Here is a 23,370-nt window from a genome sequence, read left to right on the forward strand (position 1 = left end):
CCTGGAGCTGCTTGCTGGACAGCGGCCGCCTCCGCGCGCAGCGGGCCCGGGCGGCCGTAGTGCAGGCGCAGGGCTCGTTGTGCCCGGGGTGTCCCTGAGCCCTCACCGGCCACTGTCCCGCGTGGGAAATCTTCCCGCCTGTTTCCTCCGCGAGGGCTTCTTCTAGCCCCCGGGAGAAAAGCGCCAGCCCAGCCGGCTGTGGTTGTCCACAGACTTTCCCTCGCACGCCTGGGGCCTGCCCAGCACAGCTGTCCGCCCTGGGAAGCGCTGGTTTGGGACAGACGTTAGCGGGTGCCAAGCGTGAGTTGTGCCCATTGACTCTCTGCCCCTCCCGCGTCTGGTCCGGGACCTCTTCCTCGCGCGTCCCAGTCCGATACGATCTGGTGCACGCCTGGCTCTGTGCAGCCCGTGCGTTTACTTGTTTGCACAAACATTTCAGAACAGGAGAGGCACCGCAGAGAAGGGCAAGCCCTGAGGCCTTTAGTATTGACATCAGTGGCAAAACTGCTATTGACCTGAGCAGTGAAATGAGGCCCCGAATGAGGCTATTCACAGATTTTAAAGTATCATAACTCTTTTCCCATTCTTTTCTAACTCCTTTGACTCTATGCCTAATTCCCTATTTTTCGTGGTTCTTCCCCAACCCCTCTCGAACAGTGATGTGTTTGCGGTTTTTAGTTTGAATCCTTATCTGTATGCATTTTGGGAAGATAGTAGTATAGCCCTGGCCTCTCTTCTCTTTTACTTTGTTTTATGGTGGGGTTTTTTAAAGTAAAACATAATTTTATGTTTTTATATTTAGTATAAAATGGCACCAATTATTTTAAATAAAGTTAAATAACTTTAAAATTGGGTCACTAGAGAAAAACACACATTTGTCAATGGAAGGTGAAAGCAGATGAGATCTGCAAAAGCTCCAACCCAGGGACTCAGGTAGTTAGCAGTCTGGGGCTGAGTACACCCCTTTGGCTTTAGGAATATGAATCCTCATGCTGCACCCTCTTCAGGACAGGTTCCCAAGCAAAGTCCAGCTGGAGTCACTCGGTCTCTACAAGTGTCTACGTGACCAAGATTTGGCTGTATGGTGAATTCTGGCAAAGCTCTCACGAACTTCAGTAGGTCTAGGATTCTTGCACGCTGGGATTGGGTCTTGTAACAGGGCAGTGAGGAGCTTTAAGAAAGACAGACAGCCCAGGGGTAGGAGCCCAGCTGTGTGTGATGAGCTGTGAGTTAAAAGTCCAAGAGGAGACAGGACAAGGCACGTGAGCTAGGAAGGAGTAGTTTGTGGTTAGAAGGCAGCCGGAAACCCAGAAGAGTAGGCTATTAATGGGCTAGAGCTACAGGGGCTTCTAGAGAAAGCTCCATCCCCAAATGGAAAAAGGACTATTATTTGTATTAAGAGCGTTACCTGCTCTCTTAATTTAGGCAGGGTTGCCAGGTCTCATGGTTTTACTTGTGCTCATAGATTTCTGGATTTGGAAGCATATTAGCATCTGCTCCTGCAGTCAGATATACCTGCATTGAACTTTCCTGGTGACTTGACTGGGACTCACGACTCATGCGACTGAATTCAGCCACAGGCATAGTGCTGCAGATGTAGGTCTTAGAAAGCTGCTCTGTTGGTGTCTTGCATAGCTTCAGTGACACTGGGGGCTCGGACACATGGCACTGGCAGCTTGCAGGGCTAGGCAGTAAGATGGAAATGCTTATGAGCTGAGACCAATTGTTGTAAGTGCTTGTAGAGTGCTCAGCATTATTTTGGTAGTAAATGGGCATTTGGTGGCATTTACATGAAAAAAGCTAACCAATGACACACAATTGCTTGAAGCTTTGTTTGTTTTAAATCCTAATGAAGCATTCGTAGGACCAGGTGCCACTTTAGTGCAAAGCAATATGGTGAATCTATGGCTGACCAAAGATCAAACAGGTCACCTTTTTTTCTCCTGGGCTTAAAGCTGGTGGGCCAATTTCTGATATCAGTTGTATTGCTGTGAATATAGCAGTTATTTAAATTTGGGGAAATCCTGAAGATGTACATTGCATGTTACTGAGAAGATAACAGGTTTCCAACTGAGGATCATTTAAGCAAATGAGAAGCATTATTATCACAGTACAGTTTCAGACAATTTTCTTTGGAACATCTGATCACCAGGGTTGCCAACTCTTATGATTTTTGTTGCCCGAAAAGCCCTTTCATTAAGGCATCTCACCTCTTATTTAAAATTATATATTGTTTTCTAACTGCTATTTGCAAAGAAGAGTTTGAAAATGAGACACCCCCCAGGTTCAAAAGCCAGCAAGCAAATGAAAAGCTCCTCCATATTTAAACCAAGACATTTTAAAACAAAGCTTGTGATTTTGAAGATGTAACTTAGGATTTTTATGCACTTGGAATTGGCAATAATTAATCACCTTTACTTTGCACTTCTCGAGTAAAATGTCCTTTTCACCCATTCCATTACACCCCACTCCAATCTGACTTGATCTTTCTCAAGAATAGAAAAGAGGCACTTGCTGTGCAAATCCCTGCGTTGTTGTTTTTTTTCTGATCCAAAACATGTGACTGATAAGCCTTCAGGAATTGCAATCGCCCTAAAACAAACTACCTGAGCTCTGGTTTCACTTTCAGTGTATGGGGATTTTGCGTCCGCCAGCTGTGCTGACTCCATGTTTCTGTCTGTCTCTCCATGCATTATTATTTGCTGAATCACCTCTTTCAAAAGCCTCTGGAGCTCTTTGCTGATCCATTGAAGAAAATCATAGCCCCTGTAAAGCCAGCTGAGAGACAGGAAATGCAGTGCTTTGCCAGGCTTCCCCTGCTGTCTCTTTCTGTGGTTTTAAATGGCTGCTTATCTCTCCTAGGGGGTGGAAGGGCTTGGTAAAATACTTGGGAAATCCCTTTCTCACCCAAACCCTCCTACCCTAGCTGGGAATTCCCTGTGACAGGTCAGAGTGGGGGCAGGGGGTGTCACTCTCAGGAAGCAATTGTTAAGGGCTGGCTGTTTTGTTCTTCTCCCTGCAGACAGCAGCAGTCTGAAAGTAGCAAGGGCAGGGGACTAATACAGCTCTCAGACTCACTCCCCCAGGAGCCTTTCCTGCAATGTGCCTGTCAGACAGGCGTTCAGGGCTGATATCTATCATGGAGGCACAACAGATTTAGCTGTTGATGGGGAAGGCAAGAAAAGTCCCCACTGAACTGTTTGTTCCTTCCCCCCCAAGTTCCCCATGCAAGAGCTGTATTTTCCTGCTGTTCTGTGTATTTTCTGTGGCTTGCCATTCCATTTGCTAAATTTACTCCTTCCCTGCACTACCTACCAGAGCCTGCAGCCTGGCAATGATGGGTGTACACCTCTTCTAAGAACTTCAAAGCTGAATTGGTGTGTCCAGCTACATGTACACAGACAAATCTTGCTAGTTCAGGGTTCAGTCCTGGGTCATGCCTATGGGAGTTCTGGAGTTCTATATGGGTAATCCCTTTATACAAGTTAGTTTTATATGGGTAATCCCTTTATATGAGTTAGGCTAAAAAGCAACAGTAAAGGGGGCTACCCCTTCTCCTTAGGGCACAAGTCAGTCTCTAACTGAAGGGACCAGAAAAAGAGTTCACATGGGCAGCTCATTCCATAATTGCCACTTCAGTTTTCTGAATTCCTCCAAAGCATCTGGTACGGGTTGGTATCGGAGACAAGACACTGAGATAGATGATGTACCGGTCTGACCCAGTCTGGTGAGTCTCACGCTGCTATTTTCCCCAAAAAAGAGCCCTGCCAGAGCTAATATTAAAACATGTTTTGGAGAAGGAGACTTCCAAAGAGCACTTGACTTGTGCACTCATTTCTGCTGTGAGCAGAGAGGTACAGAAATTCACAAGAATCCAGTAGGCCGAGGGCTTTAGAGACCAGATTCTTCTTGAATATTATGGTGACCTGCCTGTTCACATAAACAAGCAAGCAGAAGCAGGGACAGTGTGACATTCATGTGCATGGCCACAAATCACCCTACACCACAATTAGTAGGTGTAATTTTAGGCCTACCAGCCTTGACAGTGTCACTTTAAAGACAGGCGGGAGGTTGGTTTGCTAGAATGGCTTATGAGTCAACACAATGTTGCTATTCGTGTAACAGGGGGCCAGTTCCTCCCGGTGTCATTGTTTATACCTGTGCAAAGTGAGTGGGAAAGAGCAAATGCTACCCCTGGTGTTTGTGAGCAAAGAATTCCAATACGATAGTGTTTTACACACATCTGGAGCAGCTGTAGTGATGACACAAGATGTCAGGCACCCGACCTTCACTTCTAACACTTCCAAAAAAGGGTTTGAGCAAATTCTTGGAGGAAAGGCACAGCAATAGCTATTGAGCACAGAATAAGGAGTTAGGGATACCGCTTCAGAACTTCCTCGACCTTAAATACTGGAGGCTGCAAGTGAGAGAAGAACAATGGAAAAAACCCTGGTCAGACCCAGCACCCCCTCTGCCCGTGTGACACGATACCGCGTAAGCAGGAACTATGGTCTGACCCAGTAAATGGCAGTTCTTATGTTCTTATGTATCGTGTTCTTCTGTTGCTCTGGGTCTCTGTCCCTGGACCCCTTCTTTGGCAGCAGGAACAGCCTCCTGCTCCCAGCACTGCCCCTCCTCTCTTTTCCTGGTCCCTTTTAAAAACTCACTTAGAAACCTTCCCACGCACTGACTTGGTCTTTATCTGGACTTGCGTATCAGCTCCTCTCGGCAGGGTCTGCATCTCTCCCCATTTCTGTAAAATCACAGGCCCACTCGCAGTGCTGGATAAATATTAAATACGGTTATTTTCTGTGCTTAATCCTTCGGCATGTTTCACGCAAGGCAAGTTGCGGCAACACCCCTTTCCTGACTTTCTGTTCTCAGCCAGCTCAGCCTGTCCTGCACAGGCCATTTGGCTCTAGACAAACCCTGTTGCTCTGGGTTTGTTTTTTAATGAGTTCAGAGGAGCAGTGGAGGAGGGGCATTTTGCAGTGTTATTGAACAGCGGGAACAGCTCACCAGGAGAAAGAACTTTTGTCTGGAAAGAATAAAAAACAAAAACAGAAAAGCCTGCAGAGTCCTCTGCACATTTAGCAATTATTTAGGTTCTGAATGTGCAGCCCTCTCATTGCTGAGGCTGGCCAAGCAGGGCCACGGTATATTTAAGAAATCGTCACGCTGTCAAAGCTAATACCCTGTCCCTGCTGAATCTACAGACTTTGTTTATTGCCGTGTCTGTCTCTTGCTCTGCAGTGGTGCTGATGGAGTCCTGCTCTGGTAAAGGTACAACGAGGTCAGTGTTTCATGACGGCGGCGGGATTGGCAGAGGAGTAAGGGCCAAACAGTGTGCATTTGCAACCTGTTGTCTGTTCATCCGTCCATCCGTCTGTGCTGGTGGTCTTGGCATTTGAACATAGCTCAGTAAACACTAGGGAGGGAAAGAAGCTATTTAAGCTAAAGAACAATGTTGGCATAAGAACAAATGGGTCTACGATGACCATGAATAAATTTAGGCTGGAAATTAAAAGGTTTGTAACCGTCGGAGCTGTGAGGTTCTGGACCAGAGGAGTAGGTGGGGGTGGGAGGGAAATACTAACCGCTCTTAAGATGGCGGTTAATCCATTTATGGAAGGGATTTTATAACATGGTTGCCTGTAGTAATAGAGGACTGTATGCCATAACCCTCCTGTTGTCGGTCCTGTGTTCCAAGACTGTTCTGGAGGGTGTTTACAGCTCATAACACACCAGCACCAAACACGGAAGAAAACGTAAGTTCACACAGATAGCCTGTAGGCAGCTATCACTCTAAGGAGGATCTTAGGAGCATTCATATAGTCATTGTCGTTTCTTCAGTTTTGTGGAAAGGTGCCACATTGCTCAGCTCCGGGGCAGAGAGGCAGTAGGTCAGTTTGCTTGATGTGTTTTGTGCAGACACAGCTTCTCGTCTGAGCATGTCATTGAGATGGTGCCTTTGTGGTGTGGACCAAACAGGAATGACTTGTCCGGTTCAGACAGTCTGAGCCATCTGCCTGTATGCTTTGAATTTGCAAAACTGGTCACTGCTTTGGAAGCATATCAGGCAGCTACAGCCAGGAAGGAGGCAAAACTGAGACCAGCCTCTTCTGAAACAGCTGAGGAGTTTATTGTAAGGTCTTTCCTGGCCTCCTTACTTAGTGGCTTCTGTGGAAGATTGCGGGGTGGGGGACGCGACACTGAACTTCTCTTCAAGAGATTGCTTTTTTGAAGAATGCAGAGCATTAATGTGTTATTTAAAAAAAAATGTATAACTAATTTTTCCCACTTATTTTTCATTGTATACAAGGAATGACGGGGTTAGCTCCTTTTCTGTGTTGCAGGACAGGGGTCATTTATCCAAGTCAGTGGTTTGCTTGATCCTAGCAGCAACTCGAGGGAATGTGGTTACAGTAGGCCAGTTTTCCACCTAGGAGCTCGCCAGGGCATGGTGGGGCTTCCACCATATCTGGCCACCTCTGGCTCAGACTGAATGACTACGTACACATTTACAGCTGGGTCAACCAGACTGGATCCAGATCAACCAGGCTGGCTTAAACTCCTCAGCTCTGGAGGTGTAATGAGAATCCTTAACTGCTCAACCCTCCTGCCTCGGGGAAAAACAAGGAGTGGATGGATGTTAAACTCTGATGGTTGTCAGTCAAAGGAGGCAGGATGCTTGGAAACAACAAGACTAGAGCTGGAAACAAAGACTCAATGGGCCACAACACCCTAACAAGAACTCTGCTGCCCAGTGCAAGGGGAGAGGGAATCCTGGACCAGTTCAGAGACCAGACATGCTTGCAGGATTGTAACTTCCCAACCCCCCAGTCTGGTCTTCCAGTTGACTCACAGAAGCTGCCTTGTTAAAAAGCTCTGTTGTGCTGCTGCAAACACCAGCTGGTTGCCTAGCTCTTGGCAGGGTTATAGTCTCAAATTGGTCAAATGGATTCATTGAAAGTACTACAGAGAAAAACAGGTGTACTAAAGCCAAAGGGCCTAATTTCTGAGTAGTGGAGCAGCAGGACTCCTCTTTGCAGAGAAGTAGCGAGTACAACTCAGTAGTTCCCTCTGAGAGGGACTGTAGGAAGGGCAGAGACAGCATGCCCATGACTCCTTGGCAGCTGGTGGCATGCAACGAAGATGCTGACTGCAACAGTAGTGTTATGCAACAGTGAGCACAGCAGCAAAATCAAACTTAATAGAAGGAAACAAAAAGGGGAAAGTGCTTTGCGTTCTTTGAAGTCGAGAGAAGGAAAAGACAGATAAGACTGTCCTCCCTCAGAGGCAGTTTAGTCCTGGAGAGTTGGTTAAACTTTAGAAAGTTTGCCAAGGCAAAGCTAATCCAAATAAGAACCTTTGCACAAGGAACCATGGTCAAGACCCAGATGAGCTTTTGGAAAACAGCGCAGTTCTCCAGCATTGTCTGGAAGAGATTGAGACCTGCATGATCTAGAAGTCTTCAGTGAATTTGTGCCCACTGCCACTGAAGCGGCTAACAGCATGTTCTTCAGAGCCAGCTCCCCAACCCTACAGCTGGAGTGACAAACTTCAGCCGAGAGGATTCAGAAGGAACAAGAATTAGAACTGGACTATCCGGTGCAATCTACTCTGGAAAAAAAGGGAACAGCCAAAACACAAAAGCAGGAGGAGCAACATAGAAAGTGTGCTTTGGAAATCAGGAGGCTGTGGGGAATGGTAAGTAATGAAACCTTGAAATGCCACCTCTGGAGGAAACAGAGATGCTCAATTACTGCCCCAGTTTAATGAGGGTGGGGTTTGAATGCTGGGTGGTTTTCAACAAGAGCCATAGGTTGTGCAACCAGTTTGCACGTGCATGTAAGCTTTGCTGCTTCGTTCTTAGTGAAGGCCCCTTCAGATGGTGTTCCAGTTGACTGATAAATGCAAGTTTGTTTTTGAGAAGGCCGTCTTGCGTCACTGCGAACAACTGCTGGGTGTTTAGCTCCCAGGAGGGTAGTCCTCCAACAGGGAGGGTGTGCTGCTATGGAGCCAGCTGGAAGAGCCACAGGAAGAGGCAGGAATGCTGTAGTCAGTGACCCAGCTTCACAAGAACAGAGCAACGGGCTCACCCCTGCAAAGAGTCCAGGCCTAGGGTCAAGCATGAACAAAGTGTGCTCCCAGAATGACTGTACAGAAGTGGGAGGCACAGCCTGCCCCGTGGATCTGTAACAGCATCTAGGGCTTGGATGGTGAAAATGGCACAGCATGAAGCAAGGTCTCTTCTCCCCTTCCTGATGTTAGCAGCCCATTTTAAGGCTTGAGGCTATTCACTTGAGAGGCAGAATCCTGACATGGGGATATCAGAAAGGCTGAAGCCCTCCTATGTGCCAGATCCAACTGCCTCAACCCTGGAGCTGTGACCACTGCTTTAATAGCAGTAACTGGGAACTAAATATTTAATATTCTCACCTTCTGCAAAAATATAATCAAGCGATTAGAGCAGGAGACTGACAGTTAAGAGCCCTCAGTTCTGTTCCTGGCTCTGTCACTGACTTGCCATGTGACCTTGTTCAAGTCACTTCACCTCTCTGTATCCTGGCTTCCCCACCCATAGCATAGGGATAAAAGTGCTTCCTTGCCTCCTGGAGCATTGAGAGACTTCATTTAAGCACTTTGTAGTCCCATATGGAAGGTATTATACCAGTGCTAGGTGCTTTTCATATATCAAAGGGGACCTGCCTAGTAAGAAAGTCTGTGCTGAATGCTCTACACAGCCTTGGCTGAGAGGCTAGAAGATAGCTGGGACTAGCTTCTTGTTTCTCACAGGCAGGCTGGCTGATCTCCCCCAGAGCCTCATGTGTGTAATAATCTCACTGCAGCTGGTGAATTTTGATGGAGCTTGAGGTGCTCAGACCAGTGGAAAGATAGTGCTGTTCTGCTAAGTGTTTGTGGCAGCCCAGCCCCTACTGCTGTTGCCTCACTTTCTTGGTCTGTACTCACAACACATGTTGCTTTGCTGTCATGCGCAGCCGTGTATGACACTGAGTACAATGTGCCACTCAGCCACCTGGGGCTCCATGTGTCACCTTGCTGCATTGTTCCATACCCAGATCACTATGCCCGTATTTCAGCACACTACATGTTTCCCATATCCATGATCTGCTGGAGCAGTTTCCAGGCTGCATAGAGGTGCCACACAGTGCACAGCATGCTGTCCCCTTTTGTCACCTACTCCCCCAATCATAGTGTGGCACCCTGCCACAGAACTCAGCATACTGCCTCTCTATAACATGCTAACACCAAGTCTGCCCCCCTTCCCCTGCCCACAACGCAGCATGCAGCTGCATCACTGTACAGCACAGGGATGCCAGCCTGCTTCCACTAGAATATGATGTTCATTACCCTGCTGCTACCCAGCTCAGCTTACCACGCAATAACCCCAGGCCTACCCTACCTTGACTCTCCTGCTACACCCCGCACAAAGTGCCACTCCCTTCCTGCCCAGAGGCCATCATCATCTGCTTTCCCACTGAGTTCTCCTAGTGAAGAAAGGCCTCTGCAGCAGTGGGTGTCCCAGGCTTTGTACCCCCTAGATCTGAAAATGCAACTGAGAATTTGATCTTATCCACGTGGGAACCTGCGCTGCTGTTTGATTGCTGAATGGGTCAGGACCTAAAGTCCTGTATTTCTGCTTGGTGCTTGAACAATAGGGCAGATTCTTCACATTCACTGAGCAGGGATAATATCAGCTCTCAGCAGTAAATCATTAAAGAGCTGTAGGAAGGAAACATTTGTTTGCTTTAGAAGCCTGCTACAAGTCCTGCCTGGGCTTTGTTATAGAGCCTGTCCTCTAAGAGATCCTTTATCCATTTGGGGATGGAGCATGGTTTAATGACTCAAGCAGGTTGCAAGCAACAATTCGGTGCTGTCCAGGGGTGCAAGCAAACATTCAAATTCCAGTGCTCTCTCCCTTGCTGGCTACGTGACCATCAGCAGGTTACTTACCATGCCTATTTGCCTGTTTGCAAAATGTGTACAAAAGCATCTAGCTTTATCATCAGCTTACGCTGATCACACTTTCCTAGGGGTGCTAATGCTTAGCCGGGGTGCTCTTAGCTACGGTGTACCGGCAAAGACCTGGATGGAAGATGCGGTGGAAATGCAGACAACATCACTGCTCAAATTTCTCTTTTATGAGGGACTCTGCTGGAAGGATTGAACACTTTCAGTGCCTCTTGTCATCAGTGGGGACTGAGAGGGTGGCTCAGTCCCTTAGAGCAGTCCATGATTTGTCCTTGACCAGCATGAATTTTGTTCCAAAGGAGATCTTAAAGGTGCAGGGTGTCAGTGACAGCCACCGAGGATTCACTCATGAGACCTTTTCAACACAGAAAAAGAGCAGCTCAGACAGTCTTTCTGAGTCTTTTTCCAGCCTCTGCCAATCAGGACCTGGACACAAGTTCTCACCCCAGCCCAGTGGCTAAGCATAGTGATCCATTCCAGTCAGTCCTATTGCACTGCAGACCTGAAGCTAAACCCTGCTTCTCTTGCTCATGGGCAGAGTCCATTTATTTTCAGATTACATTGAGCAAGTTTGATGGGACCCAGGAAACTTTCAACTCTGGTGACTCAAAAGGTTCATGTGATGAGCTAATTTAGTCCCACTTTTGCATATCACAGGGTATGGATTGTAACATGATTCTTGGGGGTTTTGATAGAACTTCCTCTTGGTTTTTCTTTCCTGGGTGTGCTGGATGCTGATCATCAGAGATGTGGTTGTCACCTACAGGACAGGCCAAAGTTGTACGTATCTCTGTGACCTGAAATGGCTGAGTGCTGAACAGCTCCACTATACATCCTGCAGCTGCCCACAGATCATGCTCAGGCAGGAGGTTGTGGTCTGACACCATCAAGCTTGCTACGTGTTTCTTCCCACATCCTACACCAGCCAGAGCAGCAGGAGTGCTGCTCAGCTCTGCTTTCAGTTGGAAGCAGCTTGAAGTTTCCTTGTGGGGGGATTTATTTAGTGGTTGGTGTCTAAATAGCTTAGAAAACAACGAACAGTGTCCATCACCAATGTGTACAGGAATCCATCAGCTCTGATGTGAGTTCACTCCTGTCCCCTTGGGGCCAGAAGATAACCTGACTGAAAGTGTCTTCTTCAGCAGAGCCTAGGGTTTTCAAAGCATGGGTCTGTCTGTGATATCTGGGGTACAGCTGACGATCATGATGCCTGTATATCTAGACAGTGTAGACTCAGTTCAGCTGTACCATGCAGAGCATAGTCTTTACCATGGACATGGGCCTCCAGCAATAAAATATTCCCACAGGAGTGACAATCAGCTTTTCCGCCCAGTAGTGCATGCATTCTTGGGAAAAGGATGATGTTATTTAGCCCCTGGATTTGGAAATGATATGTTGCAGCAAAGTGGATGCATAAAATAGTGAGTATCTCTGCTCTAAGAAATAATCATTTTTTTTCACCCAGCACCACATTTTCAAACATGAATTCAAATTATTCTTGACTAAAGCAACCTAGAAGGCAAGGAGTGGAAGTTCAGGTAGTCTAGGACCCAGTTTGGTTTCCTACTTACATGCTTATTTGATGTTTATTGCTTCTGGAGTCAGGTTTGGCAGGGTATACACTGTTCAGTAATAGATGCCTGGTAGCTGAGTTGTCACCAAGAGTTTGAGAACAGAGTAAATCAACTCCTTGGGTGTGTTGTTTCTGCCCATTATATGGTAAGATGCCTCATTTGGATTATACGTTCACATTAATAGGCATATCTGAGCACATCCTTAAAAAATGCTGCTTAGTACAAAAATCTGGCCTTCTCCTCTATGCAAGGGTTGGTCCAAGCTATATATTTTTGCAAGAGTTTCCTCATATGCAAAATGCAATTTCCTGCCTGTATGCCTGGTTTCCTTGCCTCTCATCTTACTTCTTATCTGCTCCTTCTCTTCTGCACCCTCCTCAGGTTCACCCAATATGCCACTGGTTCAGCTATACCCTACCCATTCCACATGTTTTTGCATCAGGGTCCAGCTGCTTGTCTTCACCTTCAGCTCAGCTGTGAAGTCCTCCTCAGGCCATGCACTGCTGTCTTACTAGTGCTCCCTGTATCTCAACCCTGCTCTTGTCTTCCTGCCTATTCTGTGTTTCCCGTGTGTCAGGAACATTCCCCCAAACCCTCCTTTGCTCATCAGATCCCATTTGAAAACAGAGGTGGGCAACTGTGAGGGCACCCATCTCAGAATAAGGAGAAACAGCTTCAACCCTGCTTCTACTAGCAATTCTGCGTGTGACTCTGGGCATATTGTTCAGCTTTCCTGTATCTCAGCTTCCTCGGTCCAGCAATAAAAAGGTTGTGACACTTTCCCACATGTTTTACACCCCTTGATCTCTTTACATGCTCGGCCTTATGAAAGCACCTCCTTGGGCTCTGCCTTCCACTGCTGCTACTTTGTCTAGTGCTGTTTGCTCTCATTTGAACTCTTTCTGCTTATTCCTCTCTCCTTTAAGGCCTTGTGCTGCTCTTGATGACCATTGGGACTCTGCTATTGCCTTACGGGAAAGTAGGATCAGACCCTTATTTTGTATGGTGTCTGGGAGAGGATCTTGCCTTCCTTTACGTTTGCAGAGCTCCACAGACCAATGGTACCATAAAGAAATAATATTAATCATTAGGCTTCTTTATTAATCATATCAAGTGTCCAAGCAGCCACTAATAGAAAGCTCGAGTTCATACGTATTCCTCAAATCACCAGCTATGAAGCTGCTGAGTGTGGTGGGGCAATTTCACTCTTGGATGTTTTTGCGCAGCCTCTACTGACTGTGATGGAAGACCCGGGGATCCAGCTGTGGACAGAATTTCAGCTAGGGTTATGCAGGGAGTAGGAAGGTGGTGTAAAGGGACACAGATGAAAACACGTTGCCACCTTGTGGTAAGCTTCAAGCATGGCCTCAGAGTGCCACGGCTCAGGCAGGGCGGCACAAACATTGCCGGCTTCCATTGTTCCAGTCTAAAGAGGCTGCCGAGTTGTTTTTTCTTCGTGTGATTTCTCACCCCTTGAACTTCAACTTCCATTTTAGGCTCAGTAATATGCAACACCGACCTCAGAGGCCACAGTGATGGGCACGGGATAGAAGAGAATGCAAAATTTAGCTCCGAGCCTGGGATTTTCATGTGGGCTCTGTATATAATTGAATAATGATACCTAGCTCTTATATAACCCTCCTCATCCAAGCATTTTGTGAAGAGAGTAGTATTATCTGCATTATACAGATGGGGAATAGAAGCACAAAGCAATAAAGGAATTTGAGCAATGGCAGAGGCAGGACTAGGGCTGTACAGTCCCAGGCCAGTGCTCTGTCCAGCAGGCAACTGTCTCTAGGCAGGGATCCGGGAGGGCGGGTAGCGTTCAGTAGATTCGGACTGTCCCCTGGCTCATTGTCTGTTCCACGTCTTGCTATGAAATAACCAATGCAATTCACCCCTGGGGAATCTGCTTCTTCTGGCACAGACAGAAAGAGAATTGACTGAGTCTGGCAGAGGGTTTGTGAGACCTACAGCCACTCTTGTGGCATGATCCTTAGAGAGGACTTCGGAAGCCAAAGAAGAGTAGCCTTCAAATGCCATCAGTAGGCAACTGTCCTCAGTGCATTCTGGGCCAGGACTGTAGAAGTGCAGTGCAATCCTGTGCATAGGTGTGCAGTGCAGATGTGATCCTTTACGTACCTCACTATGAAGTCTGGGTGCTTTCATAAAAAGAGGTCTCAGCACTAGAGATACACTAAGTGAAATAAAGTGACCTTCTGTGCCGCCTACTGGGCACCCTTAGTTTTACATCTGTATGTGTAAAAACTGAATTCCAGCTATGCTAAAGCAAGACTTTGTGATTTGGCCCTGGAGACTTCTCCATGCTGAAGCCTTTTCTCCAAAGTATGCAGAACAGAGCAGATCCAAACTTCCCTGGCAAAGCCAATGCCATCCAGGAAGCCTTGCAAACCAGAAACTCTCAGTGGGTCCACCCATCTCTCACTGCTAAGCAGACACCTCAGAGCAGACTAGCATTGCCCTGCATATTAGCTTCCTACCAGCTGAAATCTGATGCAAGGCAGATTACAGGCCTCTGGGAGGCAGGTTTTAAAGGCCATTTTTTCCCAAAGAAACTATGGGGCCAGATTTTCCGAGCAGTTTCATGTCTAGTGCCTCCCGTTGGGATATGGCCAGCTGACTTTTCAGCAGAACTTAGGCTCTTGAGCACCCGTGACAATCCTGCCAGTAATTTGGGTGACTAAACAAGAGTGGAGTTCTTCGGAAATTCCAGACTGATGCATCTCACTGCAACTGCATTGCAAACATCTTGTGCAGAAAGCCTGTCTGCAAGGGAACCAGAGGGGAGAGATTTTGCTTGCAGATAAGTGACTTCCAGCAGCTCTGACAAGTGCCAGGGACTGCCAGGGTGCAGGGAAAGAGGCTTGACTAAAGCAATGCACCATTGCTATCACTCACTTTTGGTGTCAGCTGCCTAGCTCAATGAGATCCTCCCTCAGGTGCTCCTAAAGCCCTGATAGGCTTACTGTAAGGCAGATCAAGGGCGACCCGATAGTGTCACAATGCAGGCCCCTCCCCTTTCTCAGGTAAGATCCAGGAAGTGCCAGGTACAGAGGTGGAACTGAAAGAGAACATGCCAGTTTGTAGCTAGCAGTTGGCTGGGATTTTAAGATTTTGCTTGTTTCAGAGTCCAGGAACCCCTGGCCAGGTAATGGGGTAAGTGTCAGGTGATCAAATGAAAGTCTTTTTAGTGTGATTTGCTGCACATGTGTGAGTATGTGAAATCTGGGTTTCATGGCTGTGCTTGGGTTAGTAGGGTGCTCTCTTTAGGATGGGAGGAAGGGGTGAATCTTTTGCAGGCTGAAGGAAGGGCGTATATCTTCTGTACTAGGTGCACAAAATGGCCCTGGGGAAGTTGCCTTCATAAGGGAGAGGCACTGAGGCTAAGCATGATTTCATGCTTCACTGATATCAGAGGGGTGATTTTGGTCTCTGTATTCTTATTTTCTCAGTCAGCTCCCTGTGTATTTATTGGGCAGTTATGGCAGACAACTGTATTAACCTGGTGGTATTCTAGCAAAGTAGCTGGCTTTTCGTGAGGTCCTTCAAGCCAGGGAAATGTGTTACTCAAAGTTAATGTTGCTGAACCATTGTGTGACTTTTCTGTCTCTTGTGGTTTTCAGAAAGGGGAGCTTTCACCCAGACTCTAATTTTTAAAGAGTTGTCTTTAGTTTTGGGAGTTAGAGAGGGAGATACAGGTCACCAATTCTGACTGCTTCCCTTTTGCCATGTCACATGCCTATCAGCTGAGTTTGGCCTGGGATTTTCTGGGTAGAGCTGAAACAATTGCTTATCATCACTGTGTCTTTCCAAGGTACCAGTAACTGATTCCTGATCACAATTATGGGGTTACTATGCCCAGGGCAGGCCTGAGGATTTTGAGGAGAGACCAGCAAGATAACTTTTTGTTGCCTCTTCCTCCTCACCTTCCAGTTGACTTAATTTTGATGCAAAACCCACAGAGATGTCAGAGGGGCTAACCTAGCACAGAGCAGGGGGAAATGCCACTAGCTTGCAGCTGCCCAGATTGTGGAGAATGACTGGTCTCCAAGCAGCATGTGATGCTACCTGCTGTATGCAGAGATAACTGTGACTGACAGCTCTCTCTTTTACTCCACAGTGGGCAGCTCCAAGCCCCTTGATCAGGCTGAGCCTCAGCCTGGGGCTTTGAAACATGATTCCAAAGCCAGGGGCAGTCAGGACAAGCTTATTATGGAGAGAGGTTTCAAGGAAGAGTGCTCCTTGGAGGTCCCTTGGGGGCTGTCTCTGCCCAGTGAAGTGAACTGATACTGGCACAAGGGGCAAGTGCCTTCTGCAGTTACTTAGACTCAATGTTCTGCTTGCATGTATGTTGGATTATTTAAAATCACCTACTGTCCTGGTTTGTCTGTAAATGCTAGTTAGCCCTTTAATGACTGACTTATTGGCAACTATGCGGGCTACACTTCTAGCCCTTGGGAGTAAAGAAATTAAAGATACTAGTCAGATAATGCCTCATTGCCTTGAAGAGTTTACCAAGCAAATAGACAGGGGATGAAAGAAGGGAAGGGGGGATTAAGTGATTTGTTCAAGGTCATATAGAACCTCAGTGGCAGAGACAGGAATAGCACTCTGGCCTCCGAGTCCCAGCCTAGCGCACTGTCCATTAGCTGTGCTGCCAGCTCTGCATTTTCAGAGTTCTTTTGTTCCTTTATATTAATACCAAGCTCTTAGTTATCTGCTTTGATAACTGGGAACACCTCCATTTCTTGAGCTCTGTGTCCTTTCCTCAATCCAATTAAATGCTTCTGCCAAACACCAGCTGACTCCACCCAAGCTTCTCTCCGTAATCAGCCCATGTCTACATGGGTACTGTGAAAAGGAAAACTTGCTATGGAAGGCTTGTGTTGCTATATCTGAACTCATGCTCTCATTTTGTCTCCTTTGCCAATGCCCAGCTTAGCTCTGCTTCTCACACTGCTCACACTCCTGCAACAGCTTCTCAATTTTACTTTCCCATTTACCCAGGACATTTAGTAGCATATAGATTCTTCCCCTTCTTGCAAAGCCGTCTGAGAAGTCAGCCAGGCAACACGGTCCATCCACGGATGACTAGAGCTGGCACAGAGCTCAGACGTGGACAGCTTACAGGCGACACCTCAAGTTGCTGGAGAAGCACCCATCAATGCTGCCTGCAGAAGATTCTTCAAATCCAGTGGGAAGACAGACACACCAACGTTAGCGTCTTCTCTCAAGCAAACACCACGAGCAGTGAGGCGACTGATCATTCACTATCAACTTCGTTGGGCCGGCTACATCATCCAGATGTCTGACTGCACAGACTCCCAAAGCAAGTTTTATTCTCCCAGCTCAGTTAAGATGTACACTTAAGAGGAGGGCAAGAGAAAGCAATCGTAGGAGACAAACATCCTTGACTGCGAGGGATTGCTAATGATGATGATGAAAGCTGGCAAACATTTGAGAGGTTGTTTGTTTTTTTTTTAAATTTGGAAATCTGACATCCTTTGGTGGGGAAGAAAAACAAGATTTTGGTTTGGAAAAGGCATCACTTTGCCTCACGGGAGCTTAACACAAACTACAACTCCCATTCTTTAGCAAGTTTGGCTCAGTCTCCCAAGATGCATCAGGGTTTATACTTCTGCTCCTCTCCAAGAGGGTGTCATGGGATGAGGAGAGTGGGTGCAGAGAGGGGAACTGTGGCTTCTTGCTACCAAACTAAAAGTTACCTGAGCTGCAATATTTTGGCCTTCAAGAAAAATCAAGGCTCTCAGGCAAAAATAGATACTGAAGACAAAAAACTAGTTGAAAATCAAACTGCTGAAACGTTTTTCAACCATTAGGACTATTCTAACCCAAGTGGAGACTTCGTGTCACTCTACTGAATGCACTGCTTCCTCTTTGTACCTGTGGCCAGTCAGCCTTATGACTTTGGCTAAGACTTTCTAGTGGCAAGTGACTTTTTTTTTAATGGTATCCAGTTTGACCCTGTTAAGGTGCCTTGATTGTCTTAAGCTGGCTGCTGTTTCTAAAAACTTGATGTCTAAATGGCTTTGAGATGGAGACCGTCCCCAAAAATAACTAACTACTCTAAAAGATCCTGCTCTGTTGGGCACTGTACTCTTTCCTAGGTACTGCTTGTGGCTTTCATCGCCGTGATCTTTGAGTACTTTGTAGTGCTTTTGTGCAGTGTGGAAGTGCCTTGCCAAAATGGGGTTAAATGTCTTGGCCAAGATCACTTGGGAAGTAAGTGACAGAGCAGAAATGTACCTTCTTGGGGTTCTGAACTGCAAGGTTGGTGCTTTAATTCATCATCCTTTACCTCCTGCACCATGCATATCATAATACTGCTGCAGCAGCACTGAGTAACATAAGGAGGTCGTTCTCTTTCAGCATTGGCAAGTGGTGCTGGGAACAGATCCCAGATATTCTTTGTTTTCCTTTCCTCTGTGTCTGTTGTTACAGGCACTGAAACTTGCCCAAATTTCCCCGTCTGTGCAACGAGTGAGTTTTTGTCGCCATCTCTTTGTGAGTGTTTTGAAGGAGGAATCTTGGCCGGAGCATGGTTTAAATCAACCAGGCAGAGTCGAAGAGGAGCAGGGGCTTTGCCTCTGCCCTCTCATAGATGGGAAGCTGAAGTGCAGCGAAAGTGATCTTGCTTCAGCTCATACAGGGAGGATGGTGGAGCCAGGAAACAAATCTAGATCTCCTGAGTTCTCATCTAGCACCTTTAGTCACAAACACTGCGGATGGGCTGGGGGGAGCCCTCGGCATTGCAGGCAGGGTGGCAGTACGTGCTGGTGCTGGGCCTGGTGCCTGCTTCCAGGCCTCCCACCACACTCCCTCGGGGGGCAGGAAGTAGCAGCCAGGGCAGCCCTCTGGCAGGGCTTGCTAAGGTTGGGCCTTCTGCTCAGAGCTGGAGGTTTGTATTGCTTCTCTTTCAGCAGAGGAGAAGGACAAGCCCCCAAGGGTGAAGCTTGGGGTGTGTGGAGGGGGGCAGCTCTCTCCCATGCCTCAGAAAGGGCTGGGCAGATGGCAGCCCACGGTGCAGTCTGCAGGGTACCCCAAGCTCCCTGGCTTTGCCCTTCTGCAAGGCCAACAAGCCCGGTAGGTCATGGGCGATAGAACTGGCATGACGGCCCCAAATGCTCAAGGGGCAAGATCGTTTTCTTAAGTGCTCTGCCTGCTGACATCCACAGAGATGTGGTATGCTGACATCCGCAGAGGTAGCGGTCACGGATGATGTCAGAGACCAGGTCCTTTTGGAAGGAAAACTCTAAGAGACTCACCCTCCTGGGTCTGTCTGCAGGATCCTGGCCAGGCCGCATCAGTTGTAGGCTGCCGGGAGAGCTTCACTCAGCAGGGCCCCAGCAGCAGCAGGCACGGCTCAACCCTGTGTTTCCTATATCAAGATCCCTCCAAGGGCCTGGCAGACCGTGGTCGCCGATCTTTGAACCAAAGGAAGCGAATAATCCTGAAGCAATCGGCTCTCTTCTGCAGCTCCAAATCAATATAAGATTTATATTATACATTATTATATAGTACAACCTTATATTGTGCCCGCGGCAGGTTTTTTGCCACGGGCTGTGGTGTATACCTCTCCTCTTAGCCTGAGGCCATGTGGGAAGCAAAACTCCTGTGATTGTGAACAACACCCAAGGGTCTCGAGGGCAACCCTGGGAGCCCTAGCATTGTAGTGAGAGCCCAGGCCAGCAGTTCAGTGTGGGCTCCTGACTGCATATTTCTTGCACACGTGTGTGCATTTACCGGGTCCCATGCCCCAAGCAGCCAGCTGTGCGAAAGCAGAGGATGCAGAGGCGAGCTGTGGTGCTCCCACACGCCAGCTGTAGGACTGTCTGCACTGCTGCCAACTCAATAGCACTGAAGAGAGCTGGGCTCAGCAGGTTTCTGTAGTGAGGGGACAGTCCCATGACCCTGTCCCAGCTCAGCACAGCAAGCAAAGAGCAAAGCTGACGGTGGCACTGAAGCTTCTGGACACCATCAGTGCATTTTTTCTGGGAATTTGCTTTAGCCTTGGCCTGCACAGCAGCAAAACAAAGCATCTGGGAGGGGTTTTTTTGTACCTTAAGGGTGGGGACAGGAGGGGAAACATGGGGGTGGGATTGTGGGATGTGATGTGGACGCTCCTGCCAGAAGGACTTGAGGGATGTCTGGGAACAGGAAGGATGTAAGCCCAGGCAAAGAGTACAGGAGAGGCAAGTTTTGTGCCAGGGAAGAAGGTGCATCTGATGGTGTCTGTCTGTCTGCTTCCATCTGGGTAAGGAATGGGTCTCTCCAGGCTGCATTGGGTGTCTGCTGTCCCAGGTTTCTGCTGGGAGTCACTGTGCTGTGTTGAATTGGCTGACAGGATGTGGGAGTGAGAGGTAACTTTAGAGAGCTCATCCGTAGGATTTATAAGCTCCCTTCTAGCTCTGCCTCCATGATCCAAACTCCCAGGAGCTTGCCCTGTTGGAACAGGAGTGATGTGGGGATGGGGCCTGGAGCCTGCATGGCAGCGTGATCTTGATTTCTCCCCATGTGGTGGCTCCCCACGTGGACCTTGGCTTGCTGTGCTTTGGACTGGCTGTCGGGGTTCATGTGGGAGAGTGTGAGGTCTATTGTGCAGCCTGTCATGCTGTCACCATTACAGCACAATGGTTCCCCTTGCCCACTAGGAGAGGAAGTGGGATTTGAATTTGGGTGTCCCACAGAGCACTAGAGAGAGCACTTGCCTCTAAACTTGCTAAACTGGAATAGAAACAGAAGCACTTGTCACTCCTGTGTGTGCCAGCAGGTGGTACTTGAAAGCATAAGTGTAGGTTGGCCTAGCGGTTAAAGGAAAGGTCCAGGTTCCCTTTCAGGTTTTGTCACTGGCTTAGAGTTACTTTAGGCAAGACACGATGCTTAACCTCTCTGCCATCCTGTTGTTTTCGATGCATTTCTGTCTGGTCCCATTCTTGGTGCCTACCAACCTTCTTTTTTCCAGTTGCTCTCTGGGCTTGGTTGACAAGGTGCACACCAGCCCTACAGCTCCCAACCTCTCTCTTTGCAACAGCTGAGAACAGGGTGAATGGAGGAGCTGAGAGTGACCCTGTTGGAGACGCTGCAAGGTCATAGTTCTAGGAACTGTATCCGTCAGGAGCGACTGCTGTTCTCATATTATTATTATTCAGAGATATGTTGCCTCCATTACCAGCCCTAAGAGCACAACCTGTGGCTGTGGCCACCATCTGTGGCCTTGATTTCTTGTTCATGGGTGGACCTAAGTTAGAGAAATGAAGTGGGGAGAGAATGCTGGTGCTGACCTCAATGCTGCCATGTACCCATGTGTACCTCAATGCCGCCTTGCTTTTGGTGTTGCCTTTAATATACCTTTGGGTTGTACTAACTGGTGAGCTGCTTTGTCTCCAGGCAACTCTCTCATAGGTTTTTGCACAGATCCCTAAGTAGTGGCCCCTGGGAGAGTGTGTACAGATCTCTAGGAGCTGAGGACGATGTGGGAGAACAGCTCAGGCCCCCTCTCCCCCCCATTCTTTAGGTGTGAGTCCATTGCTTACTACTCCTCAAAATGGAGACCAGGACAAATGCCTGGCTTTTGTGCCTTGCTCAGCATTAATTCTTCTACTGCAACTCCATGTGCTAGCCAAAAGGAGACTGGTTTTAGTGGCATGACTTGCGCTTCCTTCTGCAGAGCACTGGCTTGTGATAGGGGACTTTGTGTAAAGCAGGTCAAGTTGTTAGGAACCTCAGCACTGTGTGTCACATTTGCATCTGTGCAAAGAGCCAGCAGTACCAAACCACAGAGCACGCTGTGTGTATCTCAAGTGTCTGCAACATCCTGTGCTCCTTTGCCCTGTACTGTGTGTAGCTAAGGAAAGATTAATTTCATTTTAAGGACTGAGTGACTGAAACATGTGAACTAGGGAGGCAAAGATCGTGGATTGCTCTGGGTTTCCTCCCAAATGTCATTGCTAATGGAAAACAGAAGATGCGGGATCTCACAGTGCGTTAGTGCCTAATGGAAAGGACATTCCAGAGCTGTCTGTCTGTGAGTCCACAGCACAGCTTCAGTGCCAAGAAATTAGCACTCTTTGAATGCCCTTTGATTTAGGACCACTGCTTTGTAGGGAAATTTCCCCAAGGGGATTGGATGATGACAATGAAAGGCAACAGCTGTCACTTCATTGGGCATGTGCTAACAACTACTGCTCGAGTGGCAATTTCAGCTGGCCAGTTGTGCTTCAGCTGTGTGTATTTGCAGGGAAACGCTTCCAAAAAGTGGAGCAGGGTCTTAAATGAAGGAAATGTTAAATGCAGGGATTTTTTTTTTTCAGTGCTTCTTTTAAATCTTCTTATGCTTTTCATTCAATGGCCTCTTAAGGACAGTGATGCAAGCAGGGCAAAGATCCATCCACGAAAGTGTGTTGGCTTACAAGATCTTGCTGTTTGTGGTGACTAATGGCTTAATTACAGGGTAAAGGTACACAAAATGGCATTGGTTGTCACTGAGGACAGGGGTGGTGGCATATGCCAACTGCTGAGTGTGTGTTGGCTCCTTGAATCTGGGGTTGCCCCCTGCACCTTCTGTCTGCAGCTCAGCTAGTCTGGTGTGCCAGTTTGTTGCTGTCTAGAGCCAGATGTAGGCCACAGCTCCTAACCAAAGCAGAGGAAAATTTTATTGCGCTTGGGGTTTATTTTTCCCTTTATCTTATTGCAGAGCACCTTATTCACTTGTATATCCTGTTCCCCTCCACAGTCTGTGCTGGCCACTAGCAGACTCTGATGGCAAGTAGAGCCCCAACAGCAGGAAACATTTTGAAGGTGTAGGGTAAAGGAGGCGGACAGCTTATTCTAAAATCAAAGGCTCTGTCAAAGGGCATCTGTCTTACAAATTAGGATGGTGTGTTCCCTTTGGAAACACCTCTCTGGGCTGAGCAGCCTGTGTTGAAGAGGAAGCAGGTGGTGGTTGGGCTCTGGATTCTGTTCCTGCCTCCATCAGGCTTGTTCTAGGATCTTAAGCAGGGCTCTCAGCCTCTCTGCTTCAAATTGTTGGGCAGGTGACCTTAATAATAAGGGGTGGGGGTCTTCATGATGGTGATGTGTCAGATGACTTCCCAGCTGCCCCTTTACATGTTACTGTGTATATGAAGAGTGTTCCTGCTAGTCATTCAAGTCTCTCCCTGCCTCTCTTGGGTGCAGTCACAGACCATGAACTATGTGGGGCACCTGGCGGAGACGGTGCTGGTCACCGTGAAGGAGCTGTACAAGGGCCTGAACCCAGCCACCCTGACGGGATGCATCGACATTATTGTGGTGAGGCAGCCGGATGGCTCCTTCCAGTGTTCTCCTTTCCATGTGCGCTTTGGGAAGCTGGGTGTGCTGCGCTCCAAGGAGAAGGTGGTAAGTGGTGCCTCTTTGCATGCTAGGAAGGGCTTATCTACTGATATGTCTCTGAAACTTTACGTTACCAGAGGCCTCTCTTAGCGTACCCTCAAGTTACCCCATAAGGAACCTTGCCATTTGCCTTGTAATAATCAGGGATCCTGGTTTTCTCTCATAAAAAAATGCAAATTCTCTGATTAAAACCCTCTAATCCATGATTAAAATGAAAGGCCACTATATATACAGGCATCAGTTGAACACAATGTTTTATTGATATATTTACAGTTTTAAAGTGATTTGGAAGATTACCAGCATCTCAATCACTGTAATAAAATACATTCTAAATATATATTTTGGCATTTGATTTTGGGTTTTTCATCATGGAAAATCAGAGCTCCTG

At 47.6% G+C, this 23,370-nt stretch overlaps 1 protein-coding gene across 4 annotated transcripts in view; it reads left to right on the forward strand.

The window, feature by feature from the left end:
• The first annotated feature begins 5,037 nt into the window (after positions 1–5,037).
• The window catches only part of LPIN3 (lipin 3), a 53,878-nt gene continuing 35,545 nt past the window's right edge, over positions 5,038–23,370 (forward strand). Inside the window, exons 1-2 of one of the 4 annotated variants that reach the window (XM_019509797.1) lie at positions 5,038–5,293; positions 22,788–22,988. In XM_019509797.1, coding sequence (XP_019365342.1) covers positions 22,797–22,988 — 192 coding nt within the window. In that variant the 5' untranslated portion in view covers positions 5,038–5,293; positions 22,788–22,796. Of the gene's footprint in view, positions 5,294–7,348; positions 7,711–14,456; positions 14,740–22,787; positions 22,989–23,370 lie in introns of those variants that run through there. The other 3 variants (XM_019509798.1, XM_019509794.1, XM_019509796.1) reach the window with 3 other exon arrangements.

This window comes from Gavialis gangeticus, unplaced genomic scaffold (assembly GCF_001723915.1).
Source record: "Gavialis gangeticus isolate Ggan-Ray unplaced genomic scaffold, GavGan_comp1, whole genome shotgun sequence".
Lineage (NCBI taxonomy): Eukaryota > Metazoa > Chordata > Crocodylia > Gavialidae > Gavialis > Gavialis gangeticus.